The 21004-nt window shown below is 37.5% G+C and overlaps 1 protein-coding gene across 12 annotated transcripts in view; it reads left to right on the plus strand.

Moving 5' to 3' along the window:
- The window catches only part of ptprk (protein tyrosine phosphatase receptor type K), a 561898-nt gene that overhangs the window by 456423 nt on the left and 84471 nt on the right, over positions 1-21004 (plus strand). For 5 of the 12 annotated variants that reach the window (XM_039747480.1, XM_039747483.1, XM_039747482.1 and 2 more), the window contains exons 14-15: positions 1030-1168; positions 19982-20011. In XM_039747480.1, the coding sequence (XP_039603414.1) occupies positions 1030-1168; positions 19982-20011 (169 nt within the window). The remainder of the gene's footprint in view (positions 1-1029; positions 1169-19981; positions 20012-21004) is intronic. The other 7 variants (XM_039747484.1, XM_039747485.1, XM_039747489.1 and 4 more) reach the window with 3 other exon arrangements.

A 21004-nucleotide genomic window follows, 5' to 3' on the forward strand; every position in this document is an offset into this window, starting at 1 on the left:
ATACTTATTCTATGGTACTCTGCTCACGTGCAGAGATTTGTGGTCAGATCAGCTCGGCTAACTGCTCTTTAGCAAACAGAGTCAATGCAGTTTTGTCGACATGTGCAACTGATTGCCACCCTCAAACCCGAATGTCAAGATTAGTCCAATACCCACTTTCACCCACGTATGTCGACATAAGTCAACTGATGCCTCAAGTGTTAAAAAGGGCATGACTCTTTGTTTTGTCAATGCTCCCTGCCTGCATTGACTATATTAACTTGCCAATAGGTTATTAAATGATGAAAACTATTGTTGCAAATGTGAGGGCCTAAAGATATTTAAGCATTCTGCTGATATTTTTTTAGCTGGATAATGACCTTTAAAAAAATAAAAGACCATTAACAGTGAAAATGTGGGAAAGATTTTCCTTAGGTTAGTAAAATAAAGTCCTGATACTGTGTAGTGTATTTAATTCTTAACTATTTAAGTGTTCATCCAATTTTACTCTGTTACCCCTTAGTGTTTTTTTTTTTTTTTTTTTGTTAGCTTATGTATTAATATTTTCTTTATTTCTTTCCCCCTTAATGGAGTACTGGAATGTTTAATCTAAAGTTTGTCTTCTGAATTCATTTGTCCCCTGTCAAATGAGAGTACAAATGGGTTTAGCTGTACAGAACTTTGTTAAAGGATTCAGAATATACCCTTTGTGTTTTATCTTCAATAGTAAATGTGTGACGAAAATTACATATTGTAGAGGAGTATTCTTAAATTAAGTGCATGTTTACAAATTAATACTTTTAATCACTGAAACGATTAAAAAAAAAAAAAAAAACTTTTACCTTTTTATATATGTTATGAAAAGGAGAGTGTTAATAAACACTCTTCTGCACCCTTTTCAGTGTTATTTTCTTGCCTTCCCTTGATGTTCACTGAATAAGTTACGCTTCTGTCCCTTGTGATCCAACATTTGTATAGGTGGATTCAGAAAATGGGTGGATATGCATGAGATATGTATTTGTCTCATAATAATTTTCCCTTTTTGTTTAGCAGCAGCTACAGAAGAACCTGAAGTGATACCAGACCCTGCTAAGCAGACTGACAGAGTGGTGAAAATTGCTGGCATCAGTGCAGGAATTCTGGTTTTTATTCTTCTCCTGCTTGTTGTAATTCTTGCTGTCAAAAAGAGGTAAGCTAATGATTGTATTCTTTACAGTTACTCTTAGCTTGTCTTGTTTTCCCCTAAATAACAAAAAATTAATCTGTAACAAATGCATAATACTTTATACCTATTATGCTTTTAAAAATGTCTTAATTTGAAATAAAAAAAACTTGCTTTGCAGTTTAGAGTACACTTATTTGTGTATATGCAATCTATGCATGTTTGTGTCTCTATGCAGTTTGTATATAAATACAATTTCTCTGTTTTAAAATCTAGTGTGTGTGTGTATATACAGTGCATCCGGAAAGTATTCACAGCGCATCACTTTTTCCACATTTTGTTATGTTACAGCCTTATTCCAAAAAGGATTAAATTCATTTTTTGCCTCGGAAGTCTACACACAACACCCCATAATGACAACGTGAAAAAAGTTTACTTGAGGTTTTTGCAAATTTATTTAAAATAAAAAAATGAGAAAGCAGATGTACGTAAGTATTCACAGCCTTTGCCATGAAGCTCAAAATTGAGCTCCGGTGCATCCTGTTTCCCCTGATCATCCTTGAGATGTTTCTGCAGCTTAATTGTAGTCCACCTGTGGTAAATTCAATTGATTGGATAGGATTTGGAAAGGCATACACCTGTCTATATAAGGTCCCACAGTTGACAGTCCATGTCAGAGCACAAACCAAGCATGACGTCAAAGGAATTGTCTGTAGACCTCTGAGACAGGATTGTCTCTAGACACAAATTTGGGGAAGGTTACAGAAAAATTTCTGCTGCTTTGAAGGTCCCAATTAGCACAGTGGCCTCCATCATCCGTTATGTGGAAGAAGTTCGAAACCACCAGGACTCTTCCTAGAGCTGGCGTGTCATCTAAACTGAGTGATGCGATCGGAGGAGAAGGGCCTTAGTCAGGGAGGTGACCAAGAACCCGATGGTCACTCTGTCAGAGCTCCAGAGGTCCTCTGTGGAGAGAGGAGAACCTTCCAGAAGGACAACCATCTCTGCAGCAATCCGCCAATCAGGCCTGTATGGTAGAGTGGCCAGACGGAAGCCACTTTTTAGTAAAAGGCACATGGCAGCCCGCCTGGAGTTTACCAAAAGGCACCTGAAGGACTCTCAGACCATGAGGAACAAAATTCTCAGGTCTGATGAGACAAAGATTGAACTCTTTGGTGTGAATGCCAGGCGTCACATTTGGAGGAAACGAGGCATTTATCATCACCAGGCCAATACCATCCCTACAGTGAAGTATGGTGGTGGCAGCATCATGTTGTGGGGATGTTTATCAGCGGCAGGAACTGGGAGACTAGTCAGGATAAAGGGAAAGATGACTGTAGCAATGTACAGAGACATCCTGGATGAAAACCTGCTCCAAAGCACTCTTGACCTCAGATTGGGGAGACGGTTCAACTTTCAGCAAGACAACGACCCTAAGCACACAGCCAAGATATCATAGGAGTGGCTTCAGGACAACTTTGTGAATGTCCTTGAGTGGCCCAGCCAGAGCCCAGACTTGAGTCCGATTGAACATCTCTGGAGAGATCTTAAAATAGCTGTGTACCGATGCTTCCCATCCAACCTGATGGAGCTTGAGAGGTGCTGCAAAGAGGAATGGGTGAAACTGGCTAAGGATAGGTGTGCCAAGCTTGTGGCATCATATTCAAAAAGACTTGAGGCTGTAATTGCTGCCAAAGGTGCATAAGCAAAGGCTGTGAATACTTATGTACATGTTATTTCTCAGTTTTTTTATTTGTAATAAATTTGCAAAAACCTCAAGTAAACTTTTTTCACGTTGTCATTATGGGGTGTTGTGTGTAGAATTCTGAGGAAAAAAATGAATTTAATCCATTTTGGAATAAGGCTGTAACATAACAAAATGTGGAAAAAGTGATCAACAACAACAACATTTATTTATATAGCACATTTTCATACAAAAATAAAATGCAGCTCAAAGTGCTTTACATAATGAAGAATAGAAGAATAAAAGACACAGAAAATAAAATAAGTCAGCATTAATTAATATAGAATAAGAGTAAGGTCCGATCACCAGGGTGGACAGAAAAAACAAAAAAAACTCCAGACTGCTGGAGAAAAAAAGTAAAATCTTCAGCGATTCCAGACCATGAGACCGCCCAGTCACCTCTGGTCATTCTACCTAACATAAGTGAGGAAGGACTCGCGGAAGGACTGATGCACTGTGAATACTTTCCGGATGCACTGTGTGTGTGTGTGTGTGTGTATGTGTGTGTGTGTATATATATATATATATATATATATATATATATATATATATATATATATATATATATATATATATATATATATATATATATATATATATATATAGCTGTATATATATAGCTGTGTGTATATATATATATATATATATATATATCTATATATATATATATATATATATGTATATATATATATATATATATGTATATATATAGCTGTATATACAGCTGCTGTACAGGCTTTTAAATGTTCAAAGTGCAGCACGGCAGCAGCTGATCAAGCAAAGAAGAGGTAAAAAAAAAAAAAAAGAAAACTATTTTTTTCCCCATTGTATCACAGTTTAAGAGAAGGTTTCAGAGGAGCGACCGCATCTCAGCATCCTCAGCCCCCCTATTCACAACACAAGCGGCAGAGATGCGAAGTGGTTGGCGAACAAAGCGAGTGGGGGAAACCCCCTGGTTTAAATAATAATCTTCAGTGCACTTTTATTTTACCAATAACCTAATTGTGCAACTTTAATTCTTACTTCATGTACATTAATTACATAGGTAACCCTACAGTTATGGTGGAATCTTAGCGATCAGTGTTGCCACTGTCAATTTAAAATAGCCTTAACTTCAAAATGAAAGCATGAGCAATAATAATCTCTTTTGTGAAATATTCTAAAACAGCTGTATTTGTGTGGTGTTATTTTTGAAGGCAAGCTCGCCATCTACTGGCATTTGTAAGATCTGAACTTTCACAATGTAAATACCATGCGTTTTGTTTCTCGGGTCTAAGAGAATTTCATTGTATTTCTGCTGTTTAAAATTGATGTTTCCAAGTCTGCCCTTTCAAGCTTTAATTTGGAAATTTATATTTGTTAATATTTTTTTAACTGATGTAATAGTTTTTGAATCAAAAGTAGTAGTAGATAGTATGAAGAGCATAGGTTATATTAGAAGCATTATATAGATAGAAGCATTACTGCATGTTTGAAGTTACTTCTGGTTGTTTTAGGTGGTCATGTGATGAAGAGCTTCTCCTTTTCCTATCTACCAGTGCATTCTGATAATCTGGCTGCTGTTAATTTCTATTGTACATGAAAAGAAATTTCTATGAAGAGTGTAATAAGGGCTTTTATTTTTTATTATAAAGCAGTAATATTTAACAACTGAAGCTTTAGTAGGTTTTGAAACACCTTTGGAACCACGGAGTCTTCATGTTACACTGTGTAATGGCAGAAGCAACATCTATAAATCCATTCATTGCTTGGCTAGAATTTAGGTGGAGACTGAGATTTCACACAAACAGTAACTGAGCAACCGACAGCTGAAGAGGAGTACTTTTTTTCTATCTGTCGCTTTACAGACAGGTACAATGCTCTTTCTGTTATGTAGGATTATTCTGCTTTGAAAATATGTTACAGGCTGCATTTTAGCCATAGCACAAGGTCTTATATCCAGATCCTAAATGATTTAACAGCTCTTAAATGGCACTGTATGAAAAAGAACATGCATGAAAGTGAGGGTGGTATTATTTGGAGACAATTGTTTTGATATACCACACTTCTCTGAACTAATGCATGCAGGTAGCAGTTCCCTGCATTAATAAATCTGAGTCTAAACATTTACCAGCTGCTTTTTTTGGTGGGTATGAGTGATGTGTGAGTGTATAAATTAGCTGTGTATAAAGTAAGACCGGATTTATACTTTACACGACACATGCTCCTGCAAGCGCTTCTGCTACACAAGTGGTGTACTGTTTGTACTTTACGTAAATCTGGAAGATTCCACCAGATGGCAGTGTGAAATATCATGGTGAGAAAACAATGTTCGGTTTTGCTGTGTTTTGAATTGCCTGAAACATCCACTAAATTCCCAGGGCATGTTGCCACAATACCTCTGAAAAGGATGGATGTAATCATTAAACATTAAACAGTATTGAGCACAAGGCAGAAAAGATTTCTGGACAGAGCATCAGCTCATCGAAAGGCGAACACACGCATATGCTAGTGTCATTTTAGCATCACCAAATTCCCTAACCTGCATGTCCTTAGAAGGAAACCGAAGCACACTGTGGAAACCCAACAGGAACAAATTCAAACTCCAGGCAGGAAACACCAGGGATGTAACTCCCTGCGAAGCAGCAGTGCTACCTGTCTGCCACCGTTCTGCCCTCACACGTGTAATTATTAACATTATTATTTAAATGAAGTTAACAATTTATCTGTATATTGTATTGTATCTATATTGACTTTCCAAATAATGAGGCATTCTTTTTTCCTTTAAGATTCACTGATAATTTCAGTGGAGCATGTGATTTACCTTATTTCTGGTTTGTCTTATATCAAAATAGTGGTCAGTAAATTGTGGAATGGGAACAAAATCGCCTCATTGAACTGTTCAGAGTACAGTGAACCGAAGCAATTTCCCCTATAGGATTGTATGTAAATACAATGAATCTGTTCCAGACCGTACAAACTGTATGTAAATATATGTAAAGATTAAGCAAAAATATAGTTAATTACACCATGGAATGCACAGTGTAATAGTAAACTAATGTAAAAACATTTAATGACACTGACACAAAACACCCAGACTCCCTGCTCAGCTACACGACCAGGCTCGCTCGCGCTCTCTCTCTCTGTAGCACACCCCCACCCCCCCCTTGTCAGCGGCACACGCTCGCTCGTGCTCTCTTTCTCTGTAAAACACACACACCCCCCGTCAGCAGCACGCGCTCGCTTTCTCTCTCTGTAGCGCACACCCCCCTCCCCCTCTCTGTCAGCAACACGCCCTCGCTCTCTCTCAGAGCTCACTCGCGCTCTCTCTCTCTCTCTCTCTGAACAGAGGGGAACATTTGAACAAATTCGAACTTTAATTTAAAAACCAACCCCAAGCAATCAAAAAAGTGTAAAACATTGCAGGAGTTAATGCTAATAGCCTTACAGCCCAATCACTGTAAACTTTTTTTAAAATGAGTTTTAAGCATAGCGGAAAAAAAGGAACATTTGAAAAAAGAGAAAAGTAACATTGCAACTAATCACGCTATGAACTAAAAAATTAACTTTTGAAAAATCTGTAATACAAAAACCACCAAGAAAACTAACCTTGCATTAGTTGAGTTCTGGCATGAAATGTTTTCCTTCAGGTGTTTTCTCTCTTGTGATTTCTTGGGTTTCTGGTGTTTTTAGCTGTTTAGCTGGTGGGAGCGAAAGCCTCATGCAGCCATTCCAAAAAGAAAGTTCTTGTGACCCAACCCTTCGTGTTTGCCCTCCACATTACTGGCAGTCTGGCTTTGTTTACATTGTGCTGCTTGAAAGCACGAGGGTTCTCAAATTGGTAAATGAGTAAACTGGTAAACAGTTTTTCCACCTCTTCCAGCACTTGAAGCCTCTGCCTGCTTAACGCTGTAACTCCTTTTGCAATATTAGCTGCTTTAATAGATTCTTTCTGCTTTAGAATAGTCGAAATCGTAGATTTTGACTTCTTGTACTCGGCAGCAAGATCAGTAACACGAACACCATGCTCAAACTTTTCAATAATTTCTTTCTTTACTTTGATTTCAATTTTCTTCAAAACTTTCTTCTCACCACTCTTCACTTGCTTAGAAGCCATAGTTAACTTCAAAAGCACACAAAATACTGTAGAGCACAAAGAAAGTGCAGGTAAAGCACGCATGTCTGACTGAGAACAATGAACAGGCAGCAGCTCGCTCTCTCTCAGCAGTACATGCATGCAAACCATCCCCCAACTCTACCCCCACCCGGCGCAGGGAGACAGGCAGGCAGGCAGGCAAACATGTGCAGCAATCTCCCCCTCCCCAGCAGGCACCTGGCTCTCTCCTCTCTCTCCAGCAGGCAGGCAGTCTGGCCAAGAACAATGCAACACACGCACACAAACCGAAAGGGAAACTGGCTTGTTCCTAGACCAAGTGTGTGGTTGTGAACCGAGGCAAAAGTTTGGTGAACTTTTGGTCGTGAACCGAGTTGTACGTGAACCGAGGTTCCACTGTACATTGCGACTTTTTTTATAAAACAGAATTTATCCACCGTAATAAGTTTATGCATGCGTGTGTCCATCCTGTTGCTGTGTCTCTGCTGCATGCCTTTTGGTGTGAGAGTCATAAAAGCAATGCTAATGTTTGTGATGCATCTGTTGGAATTATAAATTACATTATTTATTACACGCATTACAAAATATATTGCAATAAATGGTATGCACCGAAAATTATAATGTTGAATGTATCCAGCAGAGAATAACTGCTGGATGGACAGAAATAAGCTTATTCATTTTAATAAAAGGAAAAGTGGCTGTGTGTGTATGTGTGTCTGCGAATCTGTGCTTCCATGTGGTTTTTAGCGTCAGGAGGAAAATTTAAAAAAATAAGCAAACCTGTAGAAGGGCTGTCTAAATGATGATAAAAATAACCAATAAGGGTTTAAAAATAAAGAAAATTGTTCTTATCTGCCTTTTTCTGTTTTATAAAGTTGCATATCGGTAGGTATGTAGCTGTAAAACTAATGATTTACAGATCAGTCCTTTAAACCAAGCAAGAACTGAGGTTGGCTATGTTATAGGCTTGGCAGGGCATCACCAGAGAAGATAACTTTACACCTGATGATGTCTATTCACAGACAGTCATTGCCTGCAAGAGATATGCAACAAAGTACTAAATTGGGCTTTTTTTTTATATATATATATATATCCATCATTGCTGTGTCCCAAGTATTATCTGGCCCTATTAGCAAAATCAGGGATTAATCCTCTATAATAACCACCAAGCCCCAGAAATGCTCAAACCTGTTTCTGCATCTCCGAATGTGGGTAAGCAAGCACTGTGGTGTAGTGGGTCCGCAGAGCATGATAAAAGGGACACTTTTAAATAAATAATCTTCGCGCTCGCGGCTTAGCTTGTGGCTGAAGTGGTTCTCGGAGAGATTTTTGGTGTGGGCGCTTCTCCAAAGAGCACAGGTGAGAAACTGTCCATATCCGTGATTGTTCCTGGGGCGAGTCGGTTAGAGAGGGGGGAGAAAGAAGGAAAAAGGAACGGATGGGAGGTTGCAGGAGGGAAGCAGGAAGCAGTAGAGAGAGCGAGGAAGCCAGTACGGGAGAGCGAGCGACGGCTCACGTGCAGCTGATCGGGTATCTTGGGTGTTAGGCCGACACCCGAGGAGTAGCAGTAGTGGTCGCTCCTGCATTGTTTTTATGAAGGGCAGGGGTGACTGGAAGGCGGATGACACTCCACGTAAAGCCGCGGGACTTGGGACGTGGTGTCCCCAGTGTGAGAGCCTTGGTCGTTGGGGAATCCCAAGTCGCTGCTCGGTGGTGCCTACCGAAGCCAGGAATTGGAAAGGCGACCGACCAGTGTGCGAGTAGAGAGCGCCTAGGTGACCGCCCAAGACGTGAGAGTGTGCCAACTGCAAAAGAATGTCCCTATGCTTGGCAGGGACAACTAATAGGTCAATTAATCCACCCCCTAAACAATCCAAAATCGCCCAAAAAAGGCAGCTGCCTTTCTCGAGAAAGTGTGGGTTCTTGATGCCAGTGGACTCGCGCTCCTGATAGTAGGAGTCACTGGAGGAGTAAGCCTACTTGAATGCATACTCTAGTGAGCTATCGGCACGCTGCAAGTTTGCAGAATCTTCTGCTTGCATGAAGTGAGCTGCTACAGGAAAATCTGTGTTGCCATGCTTGATGTGGAACCTGTGTAAATTCATTCTCTGGTGGAGTGTTTGTCCAGTTTCTCCCACACAGAGTGCAGTGTCAAGACATTTCATACAGAGAATGAGGTAGACCAAATTAGATGATCTGCAGGAAAATTATCTCTTCATGCAGTGTTCTAGTCGGCAGTGTGGTATAACTACACAGTCTGTATTATAAATGTGAGCATGTTTTACATCTTTTCTGTAGGCTGGGAGATGTACTATTATCTGTTGGTTCACAATTAGTTGCTGCAGGTTTGGCAGTTGCCTGTATGCCAGGTGGGGAGGTTCTGGAAATACGTTTTTCAGTGTTTCTTCATTCTGTAGCATTGGCTGAAGTTCTTTTATAATTTTTGAACTGCTTCAAGATGTCTGTTATAGGTGACAACAAAGGAGATGCGGTTCTTGTTGTCTTTGTTTTTATATTCCAGAAGGTTGTCTCTGTGTGTAGCAGTAGCTCTGCTTATTTGAGTGCCAGTTGTTTTGGGGGTATGTCTGATAATAATAATTCAGCTTTAGCTTTATGTTGAGGTGGAAAGAATTATATTCATTATGGAAATGGATGAGGTCCTTGTCATTGGCAGTCCAGATTATGAAGATGTCATCTATATAACGGAGATACAACATTGGTTTTAAGACGCATGTTGACATAAAATCTACCTCCAATTTTGCCATAATAGGTTTGCATACTGAGGTGCAAACCAACAGCCCATTGCAGTCCCCATCTGTTGCAAGTAGTCAAAATAAATTGTGTCAGAGTGAATTTTATCATTTGTATAACTGTGGGTAAACCATATGTGAGTAATTTAAGACAATGGATTTTTTCCAAGTGCAAAGACACTGAAATGATAAAGAAATCAGATACCAGTATCTGTCTATTAATAACCCTGCTCAATGTACACTGAGTGGTTACTTTTTTAGGTACACCTATCTAGAATAAGATTGCACCTTGTTTTGCCTCCATAACAGCCTGAACTTGGGGATTTTGGTCCACACCAGCTCAATAGATTCAAGAAGTTCTACAGATTGTTTGGTCACAACTTCAAGCTGAGAACCTCCCATTGCACCACATCCCAAGCAAGCTCTATTGGACAGAGGTTATTGAAATCCACTGAAATCTCATGTTTGTGAAACCAGCTTGTAATAATTCAAGATTTGTAAGTCCACACATTATCCTGCCAGTATACATTTGCAAAAGGTTAGATTGTGGCCATAAAGGGAGGCAGATGGCCAACAAAAATACTTTGGGATACTGTGACATTAAACTTTTGCTCAATTTGCATAAAGAGTGCTAATATTTGCAAAGAAAACATTCTGCACACTAATTCACTACCACCAGTAGCCTGTACCATTAACACAAGAAAGAATGACTAGACAAATTCATGTTGTTTATGCTAAATTCTGACCCTACTATCTGCATGGTGTAGCAGAATTCAAGATATGTCAGTTAAGGTGACATCTTTCCTGTTTTCATTTGTCTATATTTGGTCATCAGCCTAAAGCTGTAGGTCATTTGGTCAGCTAGCACATTAAGGACCTGCTGTCCTTTTTTTTTAATGTGTCTTGTCTTGTTATAGAAATGTGTCTTGTCTTGTTATAGAAAGAACAAATCTTTCTATATACCAGTCTAAAATGTATTTTATCTTGCATCCACATCTATGTTTTTCTTCCTGACCGAAACACCTCAAACACAGCATTTGAGTACAAAAGAGCATGTTTGTACTTAATCATGTAGTATTGTTTCCCACAGCTGTTACTTTTCATTCATCGCCTGTCAATATAGATTTACTTTAGACCTCGCTGGAACTTACCAGGGCACAATTAGTTTGGCCACCAAGTTTTCATTGCAGCCTTTTTAATATTCTGATGTCAATTCTTGTTAAACTCCTGGCTTAATTCTAATTCTTATTCTGTTTTATTTACTCTCAAGAAAAATCTATGTCTGTTTGTATTCATAAGATTTCTTTTCTGTGTGAGTCATTAAAGACAATGGGTTTTTTGTAAGTGCAAAGTTGTTTGCACTGAATTCATCCATGCAAGCTATATTTATCAATTCATTATAATTCACATCCTTTCTTCCATTTTTACATCTTACTACAACTACTTCGCGAACTTAAACTGTCATTTAGCTCAGTAAAGACCAGCCAATGCAGAATGTGGATTTACTAGAGATATATTGTTTTAGTTAAGTCATAAAATGTTTTGGCTGTCTGACTGTCCCAAATACTTGCGTTTGCAATTTTCTAATTTTATTGGCTTACCTAATTTTATTTTTGTTTAATGTGGTCAGTGTTTTTGTCCTAGTCATAACTTCCATTCATGTCCTAAAACTTGTTTGATTTTAAAATAAATCTATATTTGTCTTTAAGAGTTCTGAATGTCCTCCACTGCAGAACCTGTCATCATTATTGCAAATGCTGTTTGATTGGTTTTAGTGAAGTTTATATAACTGTTTAAATTAAGCTTATATAACCTTTCAATTATTTTTGGCATTTTAAGATGTCTTTGTTGCTCACTGATTACAGTAACATTACTTCGTATTACAAACTGAATGTACTGTATTAATGTTTAGAAATAGGTAGTGACAGCATGTAAAATTTTTGTTTTAAATTTATACTTATTCTTTACATTTAGCTATTTTAGTTGCCACAGTTTGCTTCTAATTAATTTTAATGCATTCCATTCACCTAGTTTGAAATATGTTGTCACATTAATTTCAAACTTTGTGCATTTAAATTGTGAATATGTGGCTTGCTACTCAGTCAGACAGCAAAGTCAACCTAGAGGTCCACGAAGAAAGAAAGAACATCATATTTACAGCAGGAGAGGTTGTTTTTTTTTTTGTTTTTTTGGTTTTTTTTTTCTATTAACTGATGTTTTTGCATTTGACACCATACCAAGACTTGGTTCTCAGTACTCAATGTATCATTGTGGAATTTCCCACCCTAAAACTAATGATGGAGCATTATTAGGACTTGTGAGATGATGAAGTTTAATTTAAGTTTTAGTTAGTGCAGTGTGTTGTAAATGGTTTACAATATTTTTCTCTCACTTGGTGTGTTTTGGAAAGGTCAGATTTATCAGAATGAAGCCAGAAGAGTTTGTCCATGATCATCACGTTGAAAACCATCTCAGAGTGTACCAACATTATAAAAAAGGAATCATTGTAGACACTTTTTTTGTCTTTTGCTTCATGTGACCTTTTAAATAAAAACAGCAGTTTGCATTTGAATGTTTTTTTTCCTGAATTATATGTATAATTTGGAAGCAAATATATAAAATGTATTTGCACAACCTAGGTATAGAAATAATAATGCACAAACATACTGTTAATTATAGAATTTTAAAGATTATTTTCTTCAAAACAAGCTGTGAAATTCAAGCTTTGCTTATTTGAATAATGGTTCAGATTTTTTTTTGTACCACATCATTTTGCTTTATAAAAAAAAAAAAAAGGAACATAGCCTACACATAGCTTTTGTCAGCAACTGATTTTTGTTCTCAGCTCTTCAAATTTAGTTCTTTTGTGGTTTGTAATGTGTTTCGCCATGGCATTATTGTGTCATTTTTGTAGAAGCATGTTAAGGCTTTAAGCACACCATAATCAGCATCAATTCATACAGTTATTAACATCAAGTTTCCTTTCACAGGATTAATTTTTGCTCAGAAAAGCAAATACAGTGGAACCTCTGTTCACGAATGTCTCTGAACATGTACAATTCGGTTTACGACCAAAAAGTTCGCCAAACTTTTGCCTCTGTTCACAACCACAGACTCGTTATACGAACAAGCCAGTTTCCCTTTCGGTTTGTGCGCACCGATGATTTCTGCACGTGTTGCATTGTTCTCAGTCAGACGTGCGTGCTTGCACGCTTTCGCTGTGAACTCTTTGTGCTCTAGTTTGTTTCCCTTCCGGTTCGTATGTGCTGATTACTGCTTTTAAGCACGTGTTCAGCCTCTCCTTGTGCATTGTTCTCAGTCAGACGTGCATGCTTTTGGTGTGAACTCTTTGTGCTCTACAGTATTTCGTGTGCTTTTGCAGTTAACCATGGCTTCTAAGCAAGTGAAGAGTGGTGAGAAGAAATGTTAGAAGAAAATTGAAATCGAAGTAAAGAAATTATTGAAAAGTATGAGCGTGACGTTCGTGTTACTGATCTTGCTGCAGAGTACAAGAAGTCAAAATCTACGATTTCGACTATTCTAAAGCAGAAAGAGGCCATTAAAGCAAGTCGTGTTGCAAAAGGAGTTAAAGTGGTAAACCAGGCAGAGGCCTCAACTGCTGGAAGAGGTGGAGAAACTGTTGCTCCAAAATTATCCTCCTACGAGTGCCGAAAGTGAGGAATTTAAAGCCGGTAGAGGATGGTTTGAAAAGTTTCGCAAGAGAAGTGGCATTCATAGTATGGAGAGGCTGCTAGTTCAAACGCTGAAGCTGCGAAAGAATTTGTGATAAATTTCACAATTAATGGAAGACGAAGGCTACATCCCTCAACAAGTCTTCAACTGCGGAGGAGCTGACGACAGAGGAACTCGCTGAACTCCAGCAGGAGCAGCTTAGGTTGCTTACCGAAGAGCAATCCTCTGGGGAAGAAGAGAAAAGGGCGGATATAAAAAGTGATGCGATAAAAGCCATCATGGAAAAATAGAACGAGTGCCAGGATTTTTTTGAGAAGAACCACCCTGACAAATTGGCTACGAACAGAGTGATAAACATGATGGACGACAATGTCATCTCGCATTTCTGAAAAATTTTAATGCGTAGGAAAAGGCAAGTCACATTAGACTGCTATTTCGCGAAGTCTGATCCACCAGCTAAACAGCTAAAAATATCAGAAACCTATCAAATCACAATAGAGAAAACACCTGAAGGATAACATTCCTCCCTTGCAGAGCCGGACTCTCCCTCAAAACTATAACCTCCTCTCCACCCAGTTCCTTCTCACTTGCTTCATGCCAGAACTCGACACATGAAAGGTTAGCTTTCTTGGTAGTTTATGGTTAGTTTTTGTATTACGGATTTTTAAAATGTTCTTTTTTCGGTTTGTAGCGTGATTTGTTGCAATGTTACTTTATTGGTGGTTTATTAAATTACGGATTTCTCAAATGTTAGTTTTTTTCCCTGTGCTTAAAACTCATTAAAAAAAAGTGTTTATAGTGGGCGGTTCGTAAGGTTATAGCGCAAACTCTTGCAATGTTAGTTTTCTCTGTTGTTCAAGGTTTTCTCAGTGTTATTCAATGTTCTGGAACGGATTAATTGTATTTACATACAATCCTATGGGGGAAATTACTTCGGTTCACGACCAATTCGGTTTACAACCAGTTTTGGAACAAATTATGGTCAATTATGGTGGTTCGTTGTGGGGTGGGTGCACCAACACACCGTAATTACCACGTATTCCCAACCTCCTCCTCCTTTATGGAAACAAACTTTTTTTCTGTGGATTTAGAATAGTTATTACTAGCTCCCATTGTTATCAAAAAGCTTTTTGCTTGACAATAGGGCAGCAGCATCATTTGAGAGTTAAGTTTTCTCATCTTTAACCTATTGAGTATATACATTCTCATTTTATCTTTACAACACTTGTTGAGTCATCCAATTCCTCTGTTTTTATGTGCATGCAGCTTTATTTTTGAAAAAAAGCTGCTTTTTGAAGTTTGTGATTAAAGCTATATTATCCAAATAGGTATTTCTGTCCTCATGAATGGCACTAAGGAAGCAACATAAAGTAACTAGACATGTACTACCCTGAATTGTATGGGCTTTCTGTCTGTCACTGTTTAAAGATAACTGATGTAGATATCTGTGTGTGTGAGTATATAAATTGGACATTTTGTTTAATAAGACTAGGTGTTAAAATCCCTCACAGTTCAGCACAGCACTTGCCTTGAGAGGGATTGGAGATGTCTTCTTTGTTGGAGTCATATTGATGATGACCCCTCATTGTTATTTCCCCAAGAACAACACATTATCAGTTTGAATACTGACGTTATAGGGTGTTTCAATGTTTTACCATAAGGCACCCGAGGTCGAGGCAGGCCTATCACAGGTTGATCAGACCTGGGTGTGTGTTGCATGGTTACTAAGTGATCATTTGGCAGCCCATATTGTCTCCTTGCACTTCAGCCACAGCCAGTGACTGCTTCTTTGAAGCGACAGTGGCCAGTTCCTTAATTGCCTTCTACTGGGCCTGCCCTCTGATGCCCACTTCTTTCAGCAGCCTTTTGGTGGAAATGGCTACAAAACATCTGCAGACCACCAATACCAGATGCACCTGCACCTTCAAGTTTTGCTCCTCTGCCTCAGCTGCAAGATTGTCATTCCATGTGGTTTTTTCTTACATATACCTCATCAATGGCATCCTCCCAAGGGCCTGTCAGCTCAACAATGAAGACACAATGGCAGGAGTTAGACTAGAGGACGAAATCTCACATATATGTGTGTGTATTATTAAATATTAAGTGCAGTTTCATTTTTTTTCCAGATTCCTTCCTTGACTTGGTTAAACAAACATTGTCATTAATAGATACACATTTATTATTTTAAAATACATAGTCTAGAAATGAATTGGGTCATGTCAGTTTGGATGTTTTAAGTCACAGTATGACTTTTCCTTTAAATATACCTTCCCATGACCACTTGAAGGATTAGTTTAGTGTTTTTCGAGTCAAAGTAAATTTTACACAACCATGTTGTACATTAATTTGCCTTGAGAAACTGTTCTAATGTGCAGCATGTTTTGTTTTTTTTTTTAGAAATTTTAAAAGATGTTGCCTGTGTTTGTAGTTTTAATTGGCGTCCAAAGGACACCAGTCCAAATGTAGAACAAAGCCTTCAAACTATGCGCTCTAAGACTGCAAAAGTTGTGATTTCAGAAAACATGGCTTTAGTGCTTCTAAGGTATGTGTATGACAATGATAGGATACTAAAAGTAATACATTTTATCCCAAATTTCCTGGCACACTTTTCCTGAAGTAAGTTTCACTTGTCTGTTAAAAGCAACAGTCATAAGTGGTGTTTTTATGTACAGGAAATAATTTTGCTCTAACTGCAGGAAACGCTCAAAATAACAATTGCAGCATTCATGAGATTAAGAAATCATACCCCTAGGAACAAAAGGTTGCAGTGGATATGAAGAGCACTTCCAGACTTCTTTTAAAATGGCAAATATTCATTTTTTCTCCGAAACAACACAAGTATGCTGTTTTAAGGCATTTGTGCTATCTAAAGATGCTGATCATTGCTTGAGAACATTCTTGACTTCAAAAACTGACATATTTAGTAAGTTTTAAGGCTTTTGTGTTTGAATTTGTGCCCCTTGGAGCTCATTTTAGAATGCAACCACAGGGACTGCATTTTTTTAAATTTATAAAAAATGCTTCACTTTAGAGCACACTTTTCTATGACAAATTAATGTACACTGTGATTGTGAAAAAATAACTTAGACTTGAAAGTACCGCAATGGGGTGTCAATGTGCCTCAAAATAATGATGTTAATACGAAAAGTACTGCAGTTACCTTTTAAAGCAATCGGGTGTTAATATGCTGCAAAATAGCTATGTTAATACAAGATAAGTATCATGCATGCACATTCTTGATGGGGTTCCTATTGGTAAAGAAGTCAAAAAACTTATTACATTTTTATTACTGACCAATTATGTGAACCAGTTGTAGAAAAACTGTGTTACAGGTTTCAACTAAAGTAAATGGAAGAAAAGGAAATCAAGAACAAACTAAATTTTCTCACAAACCAGCCAAATTATTATAGTAGAGATTCAGATATATTTGTATATGGTATTTGCATTTGGTCGGCTTTTTTCTGCATGAGTATCAGACAAAAGTGAATGCATATGTACAGCTTCTTGCTTGATCTGAAGTAAAATATTGTAAGGGATCGTGGATAATAGTCAAGTTAATGTTTAATTGCTTATGATGAAAATGGGCCAAAAAGTGAGAAGAAACAACTATACTTGAAGCAGCTGAGCTATACATTTTAAGTAAATTGAATCCAAAAAAAAAAAAATTATGCAAGATGTCAGTTATAATTATCACGCTAGCCTTAATTTTGTTTTTTTGTTTTGTTATAATGAGATTGCTGTAAGATAAATATACTGCTTAAAAAAAAAATAAAGGAACACTTTTTAATCAGAGTATAGCATCAAGTCAGTGAAACGTTTGGCATATTGATCTGGTCAGGTAAGTAGCAGAGGGGGTTGTTAATCAGTTTCAGCTGCTTTGGTGTTAATGAAATTAACAATAGATGCAATGAGATGACCCACAAAACAGGAATGGTTTAACAGGTGGAGGCCACTGACATTTTTCCCTCCATCTTTTCTGACAGTTTTTTTCACCGGTTTTGCTTTTGGCTACGGATAGTGTCAGTACTGGCAGCATGAGGCAATACCTGGACCCTACAGAGGTTGCACAGGTAGTCCAACTTCAACATCAATACTTGCCATTGCCAGATGTTTTGCTGTGTCTCCCAGCAAAGTCTCAAGGGCATGGATGAGATTCCAGGAGACAGGCAGTTACTCTAGGAGAGCTGGATAGGGCCATAGAGGGTCCTTACCCCATCAGAAGGACCAGTATCTGCTTCTTTGGGCAAGGAGGGACAGGTTGAGCACTGTGAGAGCGCTACCAAATGACCTCCAGCAGGTCACTAGTGTAATTGTCTCTTACCAAACAATCAGAAACAGACTTCATGAGGGTGGCCTGAGGTCCAAATTTCCTCTAGTGAGCCCTGTGCTCACTGCACCGTGGAGCTTGATTGGCATTTGCCTTAGAATACCAGAATTGCTTGGTCCAACACTGGTACACTGTGCTTTTCACAACTGAGAGCAAGTTCACCCTGAGCACATGTGACAGACGTGAAAGGGTCTGGAGAAGCTGTGGAGAATGTTATGCTGCCTATACCATCGTTCTACATGACTAGTTTGGTGGTGGGTCAGTGTTGGTCTGAGGATGCATATCCATGGAGGGACACACAGACTTCTACAGGCAAGACAACAGCACCTTGACTGCCATTAGGTATCGGGATGAAATCCTTGGACCCATTGTCAGACCCTATGCTAGTGCAGTGAGTCCTGGGTTCCTCCTGGTGCACGATAATGCCCAGCCCCATGTGGTGAGAGTATGCAGGCAGTTCGTGGAGGATAATTCATACCATTGACTGGCCCCCTCGCTCACCTGACCTAAATCCAATAAAACACCTCTGGAACATTGTTTCGGTCCATCTGACGCCACCAGGTTGCACTTCAGACTGTCCAGGAGATTAGTGATGCCCTGATCTAGATCTAGAGAACCCCCAGGACACCTTCCATCATCTCATTAGGAGGATGCCCCAACGTTGTCAGGCATGCATACAAGCATGTGGGGGCCATACAAACTACTGAGTACGATTTTGAGTTGCTGCAATGAAATTTCTGCAAAAAGGACTAGCCTGCCACATCATTTTTTCACTTTGGTTTTCAGGATGTCTTTGAATTCAGCCCTCTGTAGGTTGATAATTTTCATTTCCATCAAACGATGTGGCATCCTTTCATTCCTAACACATTACCCCATCCATATCAGTATAGATATCCAGCATGATTTTTTTACCATTGAGATCTGATGTGTTTTCAAAGTGTTCCTTTAATTTTTTTGAATAGTTTATATTGCTATATGAGAATGTATTGTTTATATTTCAGAATGATATAGCTTTGCTGCAATATTTAATTACTTTAAAAGTTAAATCAGAAAAATTCAAGTACGTGGTACAGTATTTTATTATGAATTCATAATATATTAAATCTAGCATTCTGAAGCTACTTGTTCACATATCCAAGTAAACAACATTTAAACAAAATCTTGCTTGTTCAATTTATATACTGGAGGTTTATTGTAAAACCTCTAAAGGTAAGATTAATGATTCAGTGCCATGAAATTGTAATCATTTTTTTTTGTTTGTTTTTGTTTTTATTGATTAAGGCTTAAAGTTAATTGGGAATTTTTCCATGGGGCTATCCACTCCTCTACAAGTGAACAGTCATGATTATTTTATATGATTGATTTTTACTGTCTTCCTTAGTGTCAAGTTAACCTTAAACTATGTTGTTCTGGCAAACTGTGATCCTGATACAAAGTCATGTGGATCATACAGGGTAAAAAATGAATACAGTATACTGTAATACCTAGTTAGGGTGTTCCAGATTATAATTTTTTGAATATTATGATTCTTTGTATACTCTAAAATATGTATGATTCATTACTATTATAAAAAAAAATTATTAATCTGTAAATTATGTTCTATATACTTGTGTAGACAACATGTTTGCACAAACTCACTGTTATTTAAGAGATGGGCTTTGAAATTATAAGTATTGTCATTTGTTCAAACAGAAGATACTGCATCTTTAAAATGTGCCAGGGGAGATCTCTCTCTTTCTAAATTGCTTTTCATTAAAAATTTGTGCGGAAGCATTTATCATAAACAGTGCCAAGGGGAGTGTTTGTATTGTTATATATTAGACAAATGTGCAGCATTCCTCAAGTCTCATTTAATTTAGCCCTGTAACAGAATGTTATGTTTACTCTGTATTGATCTGTAAATGACCAATGCAGTCTATAGCTGCAAGACATAAGAATGCCAGTCTTGCTCACAAACATTGCGTAATGCATGATTAAAAAAAATCAATAATTGTTGATTTTAAACACATTTAGCAATATGCTTATATAACTTTTCTGCACAGTCCTTTTCAAAAAATAGTCAAACTGCATGCAATGTAAAATAAATAAATACGTGGGCAAATTGAAATGCTAACCACAAACAGAGAATGGTGACCAATTTTTAATTCACGTTTTCTGCCTTGTTGATATATCTGCTTCACACCTTGCATTCAACAATAATCCTTTATTCTACTGTCTTTGATTTGCTTGCCAGGAGGAGCTACTATTCTTATTCATATTACCTGTAAGTAGAAAATGGGAGCACTTTTACTTTTCAATATTTTAAAGATGCAGTATCCTTTTTTCAAAAAAACACACCTGTCGGCTAAAGATATTATGCATTGGAAGCCCAACTATTTTTGTGTCTGTTTATTTACTTGTTACAAGCTGTGTTTTTGAAAAAAGAATGCTGCATTTTACTTTATTTTAATGTTTTTTTGAGCACCATCCTATTGGATGAGATTTGTTGACTTTTTGTCATCCTATGTTTGCATGAATATGTGGTCATAGATGTAGCAATTAGTTGCTTTTTGATGTTAGTCAGAAAGGTTTATAGTATTTATAGAAGTATTTGTATTACATATTCTGTACAAATTTATAAGAAGGTAAGTGAATTAAAGCAGATCTGTTAGTCTTTTATAATTCTGTTTTAATAGAAATTGTGTGTTTTGTCTGTGTGTGCAATCAGACAAGGGTCTTGCAAAAATGTTCCAGTCCCAAACAAAACTGTATATTGTGAACCTTATAAACAAAATGTCAGCATGGGCATTGCGTTTACAAAGTTTATACAGTGTGTATAGAATGAAAGTGTGTGTGTGTGTGTATGTATGTGTATATATATATATATATATATATATATATATGTGTGTGTATATATATATATATATATATATATATACATACACACACACACACAGTGATACCTTAAAATACGAGTTTAATTATGACCGAGCTCATAAGTCAAAACACTCGTATCTCAAATCAGTTTTCCCCATTGAAAGCCCCCAAAAAACCACGTCAATTTTTTGTTAAATGTTTTCAACATAAGAAAAATGTATTTATAATAAACAAATATTGTATACAAACAAAATAAAACCTAATACATAAAAGAGAATCTATCAGATGTTGGCGAAGCCGATTAGCGTATTGTAATGTTTGTTTCTTTCACTTTTGCTTAACTTAATTTTCTTCTTCACTAGCTTTTTTAATTTTTTGCCATGCTTTCGTCACTTTCATT

The sequence above is a fragment of the Polypterus senegalus genome, chromosome 3 (assembly GCF_016835505.1).
Source record: "Polypterus senegalus isolate Bchr_013 chromosome 3, ASM1683550v1, whole genome shotgun sequence".
In the NCBI taxonomy this organism is placed as follows: Eukaryota; Metazoa; Chordata; class Cladistia; order Polypteriformes; family Polypteridae; genus Polypterus; species Polypterus senegalus.